General features: G+C 42.8%; 1 protein-coding gene across 1 annotated transcript; it reads right to left on the bottom strand.

Moving 5' to 3' along the window:
* Positions 1 to 1,700: 1,700 nt before the first annotated feature.
* On the bottom strand, positions 1,701 to 3,719 carry LOC119732638 (carbohydrate sulfotransferase 3-like). The gene has a single exon (XM_038206260.1). It carries the CDS (start codon positions 3,610 to 3,612, stop codon positions 2,350 to 2,352), a length of 1,263 nt encoding a protein of 420 aa, XP_038062188.1. The 5' UTR covers positions 3,613 to 3,719; the 3' UTR covers positions 1,701 to 2,349.
* Positions 3,720 to 6,364: the final 2,645 nt, after the last annotated feature.

Raw genomic sequence — 6,364 nt, 5'->3', positions numbered from 1 at the left:
GGAACGAATTACTAATTCGTGCGCACGAATGAGTAATTCGTGGGAACGAATTAGTAAATCGTGCGCACGAATTAGTAATTCGTTCGAACGAATTAGGAATTACTAATTCGTGAGAACGAATTACTAATTCGAACGAATTACTAATTCGTGAGAACGAATTACTAATTCGTGCGAACGGATTAGTAATTTGTGCGAACGAATTAGTAAAGCGCACGAATTAGAGGTAAAAAAATAAGTGGCTTGCTCAATTTCATAAAAAATAACATATGGATAAAGTACATGCTATTATTTTACTAGTAACTGTGAAAAAAACCCTGCTCTGTCCAAATTTTATATTAAATAATGCGAACCCCCCCCCCCGTTCTGACACCCAAACAAATTATACTGTTCCTGGTAAAAATGTCCGCCTGTGCACAAAATACGGACAGAGCCAGCTTGGTTAGGCCTTAATACACTATTCAATATAGTGTTAATAATCGTTGGATTTAAACAGCGCCCCCATTGAAAGTATGGTACGACACCCCCCCCCCCCCCCCCCCCCCCATTGCTTGTCGGAGGCCAAGTCTACGGAGATAAAAAAAACCCTGTCTACATTTCAGACTTTTTGGCCGATGAACCCCCCCCCCCCCTGCAAAAATTCCTGGATCCGCCCCTGCTTAATTATGACTAATAACACTTTAACCGTGTACTGACTGGGTAAAAACTGACACTAAGGCAAAAAAAAAAAAAAATTGTCGGTCTCTGGTCCGACCAAATTTTTTTTTTTTTTTCAAGCTTGGATTTTACAGACAGGGTGGGTACTATTTTTTGTTTTTTTGTGTCCTCATATACATTGGTGTCCTCCATAATTTGCCTTTGTGCCCTTCTTCATTTGCTTTGGTGCAATTTCCCCATTCCTTGGTACACAAATTTGAGGAGGTGCGGCAATAGAGGGCGCTGTTGTAGCTACCGAAGTCTGGTTCCCAGACCAAAAGATTCCGACTATTCCTGATGAATCTTGGGTCCGGTAGCCTCCGGTAATACAATTTATTACAATTTACGTCACGTGACTAAAATGGGAGGAATTCCTCCTTTTTCCGAAAATTTCCGAAGTTTGCCGAAGTCGTTTCGTCGACAATCGGATAGCGCCCGAGAATTTCCGAGTATGTAATATAGGTTTAATTAACTGCTAATTGCTTATTAATTTTATTTTAAATGAGTTGATAATTAATATTCATTGTTTTCATTTAGAAAACTTGAAATTCACCGACGATAATGTGCATCAAATATACTCGGATCGTACGGGCGAACTTTTTGCTGCGTCATGTACAATTTTGAATTTGACGACCGTTACCGAGATTTTCCAAAACTCGGTCTTCATTCGGCTCTGCCTGCTAACAGTGCTATTTGGTTCCCTAATTTTGAAGATTCCAGATCAACATTACTCAATATTATCTTACAAAAACATCAAACTGTATTATCATAACTGTATGACATTACGAAGCAAGTAATTTATTTAAAGATTCGATCAGAACATTAAAAGCTACAAGTGATAAAGCTCAATGGACCGATCTAGTAAGCCCCTCCCACTGCGCGCGTGGGCAAATTAACACGTGCTCCTCTCCAATGCCACACTGCATTTTCCTGCCGCGCGCACCATACGCGCGTACACACATGTCGGACTTTTGTGCACGCACGTCGGACATAAATCACGGCTGTGATTGGTCAGAATACCATGGGGCGGTGCTTACTGGATCGGTCCATTCGACAAGCTTTGCAGTCCCTTCGCCCTAGAATCCTCATACTACAAAAAGTCAAAATAACATGTGCATTTTTTTCACGAAATATAAGGAAATGTTATTTTTTTTTCTAATCTGAGTAGTACAATCTTTATAGGAATGAGTTGCCCGATAGCTAATAACAGTTCCGACGGTGTATTTCAACTAGCGATTTCAGTTAGAAAACGTGCGTCAAAGGCAAATAATTTACAGGTTCATCATTGCTTGTCATGCAGTTGGTTCGTTTCCAAAAACAACACTCAATATCCAAAGAAGCAGTTCAGAACTTTACCTGTTCAGGTTTCAGCTCGAGAAAAACTCAAACAAACAATAACATGCATGCATGCACAACATTTAGATCACGAAAGACGATTTCGTTAGTTACAACTCCATATTTCAAACGATCAGCCAATTGACTGATCATTGGAAGTCACCTAAATTTCTAGATTTCTTCTAAATGACAAGAACTAAGCCAGACGGAATAATTTCACGAGGTGTTCAGTACCCTCCATGAGTACGACCTTATAATAAGCTTTTTGATAATAATTCGCTTGGTTACTTTTGGTATATACAAATGACCCTATATGCGTCTTTAAAACCACACCCAGTCATACTTTTCAACATCGGTGTTAACAGGCGGAAGGCTACCAAGGAGTGGCCGAGACATGTTCCGTAAGTGCCACTTGTCCTCCAGCGTCAGGTACCCCATTCTCGCCATCATACCCCGGCACTGTCCGGTCTTCTCGATCGCTCGGGCGGCTTCCACCGGGAGGGTAAGCCGCCACTTACGGTACACCTCTCTAGAGTTTCTCGCTGTGGAATAAGTCCCCGGCTTGTCGGCCCCGGTGTTCGAGTCGATCCATTCCTGCACCGAGTCTGGAACCCCGCCATCACGACCGAGGAATCGGTAGATTCTCAAGGCGGCAGCTCTTGGATTCAAGGCCGCGTCCTCGTATCGTAAAAACATGTAGCGGTTCTTTAGAGAGGGTCGTTGGGTGCCTAACTCCAGGTTTTGACAGTTGTACTTGCAGTAAATACAGAGGACGTCTTGGACCTTGCCGGGAAGTACACCATTCCATTTTGAGTCTAAGACTTCCCACTTCAAAGCTTCCGCACGGGACGCTATCATAGGGCGAGGATCTCGCACTAGATGTATTACCTTCAGGTTTATCGTCTTCTCTTCCACCATGGGCAGCAAGAGATTGATGTCAGGAACACGAATCGACTTGATGACAATTAAATCACTCTTCTGACAAGTCTCCGTTGCCATCTCTGGGGTGATCACACACCGCCCTTTTGGGTCTGTCGAGTTAAGAACGCACAGATCGTACAGTCTGGGCGCCATCTTTAGTAGGTCCGCCAAGGGACGGGCCGCCAGCCACTCCATGTAAAAATCCAGGTCGCTGAAATCGCACAGGAAGATCTTTGGAAGCATCCTCAAGTACACGTGTTCCACGACCGCTGGCGACAGCCCGTTCTGTCGGAGTGCGTCGTGAACAGCAAGGCCCGGCTCGAAGAGGTAGAACACATCGCCGTTGTTGGCCAGAAGTTCCCCGACGAAGGATGAGCCGGTGCGCATGCTGGCCAGAATGACCACATGCTGCTTCCCGTCACCAGGAACAGTTGTTGGTGAAAAACTCCTTCGTAAGCTTTTCACCGGCATCGAGGTAGTCTCTGGACTCAATGCGTTTCTCCATGATGCATTCCTTCTCGCAGTCTGTAAAATCCGGGGCGGAGTTATCTCTATCCGCCCACTTCTCATCGACACAAACCCCCAAGCGGCAACAAAAATCAGAACTCCAAGAAAGTAAAAACAATGTTTACGACTACCAGACATCATGGATTTAGAAATCATGCCCTTTTTTTCTTCAAAAGAAATTGTCAGTGTTCGGTTGCCCAATTGAGAAATGTGTTTAATTTCTCCATGGTTGCCCGTACGTGCACGCTGGCCGACTTCGGAAATTCAACTGGTTATACATTATAAGACAACCGCAAATTATCAAGGAACATGTATGATGTATTACGTAAACATAATAAACAAGTGGGAGCTTCTATTTTCAACAATAGGGGTTATAAAATAATAAATCAGGACCAACATCCTCCTTCTTATACTTGTCACGATTCAGAGTTAATTATAGTTAAAACCCCAATCCAAACACTTAGCCAACATTTCATCTGTCACATAACACAATCCCGAATGCCATATATAGATCTTATATAAGCGCGCGCTCCCCCATCTAGCATCATTTGGCGAAACCAGCCCCCCCCCCCCCGCCCCTTAAATATTTGCCTTTCTGCCCCGCAAGCCAACGTGTTTGCTTTATACTGTTGTTGTTTTCCTTCCGACTTCCAAATCTCAACATGCACACATAATGACTGGATAAACTCCAGGCGGGCTTATATCGGCCTCTTCAAGTTTGGAGTCGCCCCTATAAGAGTAAACTTGGCATGTCTCAAGTGGGTTGACTACTGGATGAGTGGGCAAGGGCGGATCCAAAACACATATTTTGGGGGGCCCCAAAAAATGCTGGTCCCCAAAAAGTGGGTCCCAAATATTACGGCGTGGGGCTCGGGGCCCGCTTAAGGCCCGCTTAAGGCCCGCTTATTGGGCCCCAATTTTTTATTTTGAATCTAGATGCTCTGTGGTGCGATCTGATGCAATGCACTTTGACAAAATATTTTTTAGGAAAAGATGTTGGTATAATGGGACGTCACTTAAAAGAAATATGTGGTTCTTTTTTTCTCTTTTTTTCATTGGATTAAAAAAGATATTTATTTAGTTTGAAGTTCGAATGATAATACGTAATTCGATTAGGGAAATAGTCACTCGATTTTGCTGTCTAAATTACATTTGAAACGGCGGTTGTCAGGTGAAACCCGTTTCGTCTAAAAGACTAATAGGAATGATCAGCCATCAGACACATTTTCCCCCATCTCTATTATTTACGATCTCTTCCATGTTTGTCTGTTAAAAGGCAACCTATACCGAACATTGCTCAGTGCCTTCGGTATTTAGTCCAAGCTCCATACCAGAAACCGGAGAATTTGTTTTTGGCCCAGACCTATGCTGATTTTTTGGGTATATATTGGTGGGATGATTTTGCATCACAAGATATAGGATGACCTTTTGGAGTATACCGGTAAGTAAGAATAAACCAAACAAACAATCTGAGATGTACCATAAATCAATCGGAAGACCTTTATTTTAAGTTCACTTCAACAAACTTATTTATAAGAAATCATGGAAATCAAATCAAAATTTGAACAAATCGATCACTGAGGCGGCAATGTATATATTATTTGTGTGCAATTCAAGATTTCAAAGGGGGGGGGGGCACGGGGGGGGGGGGTAAAGGGGGACGGACCTCCGCTTCCCCCACCCCCAGCCCCTACCCTTGTTACACCACTAATTTTGAGCGAATCCGTAGAGTGATGTGTGATTTTGACCTCATTTATCTTGGTAAAGATGTCAATATCCATTTTTTGTTTGAAATTGACAAAATGTTATCCTCACATTTTGAGCATTTTTTTCCCCATTAAAGATACTGGTAAATTAAATAAAACATAAAATATCAAATTTAGAAAACACCTGGGCTGTCCATTTTCAAACAATTTAGTATTCGATCATTTAAAACTGCATTTTGACCGAATATTCGAATATTCGGAACTAAGTTGATCAAATTGTACACACGCCTGCAGCTGCAGCTGCCCTCGCTGGTCAAAAGTAGTCTGGGGGCTAGACGTTGTTCTTGTTTGATACGCGATAACCCGCCACCGCGATAACCGGCCACCACGAGATGGCGCCATCACGACCAACCAATATTGCCCACGAACCTGTTGTCGGAACAACGTTTAGGGAAAACTGCTGATTTTTCCCCCATTTCCATTATGGCTGTTCACTTACGTTTTTGGAAGATTGGAAAATTTCCCATTCCGGGGGGGGGGGGGGGGGGGGGAACGTGCAACAATTAAACAAAACAAAAAAAACCCCACTTTTTTGGTTTATTTCTGCTGGGAAATATTTCCAAAGTTGAGGTTCTTTTTTCAGTTTACATATTATAGTTTACATGTTTTATTTCTTTATATAAATAGTTTATGATAAATATCGATTTTTTTTCTAATGATATATTTATTTATTCGGCCGGTGTGACAGGTAATTCTGTCCCCCTGGTAAATGTGTCCCCCCCCCCGGACACATTTACCGGCTCGTGACCCGGTAAATGTGTCCGGGGGGACACTTTTACCTAGGTAGATTTGTCCCCCTCCAGGTAAAATTGTCCCCCTAAAATTGCGCCATGCATCGCCGCTATATTGACCTATCGCGGTAGAATCGCGATAGATTTCACCGTACTCCAAATCGAAACGTTGTCTTCACATATCATCTATTAGACCAAATTAAATATTTTTATATTCATGAAGGGCAGACTAAAAGTCCAAAATTGTATACCTTGTAGAGTGAATTAAAAAAATAAACAATAAAGAGAACTGGCCTTCCGGGTTTCAAAAGAGGGGGACAAAAAACCCTGGGGGACAGAATTACCTGGAGGGGGACAGAATTAACGGGCCGGGGAGGACACTTTTACCTAGGTAATTCTGTCCCCCCGGAC

This window comes from Patiria miniata, unplaced genomic scaffold (assembly GCF_015706575.1).
Source record: "Patiria miniata isolate m_02_andy unplaced genomic scaffold, ASM1570657v1 HiC_scaffold_24, whole genome shotgun sequence".
Lineage (NCBI taxonomy): Eukaryota > Metazoa > Echinodermata > Asteroidea > Valvatida > Asterinidae > Patiria > Patiria miniata.
This window is presented reverse-complemented; position numbering and strand designations above follow the sequence as displayed.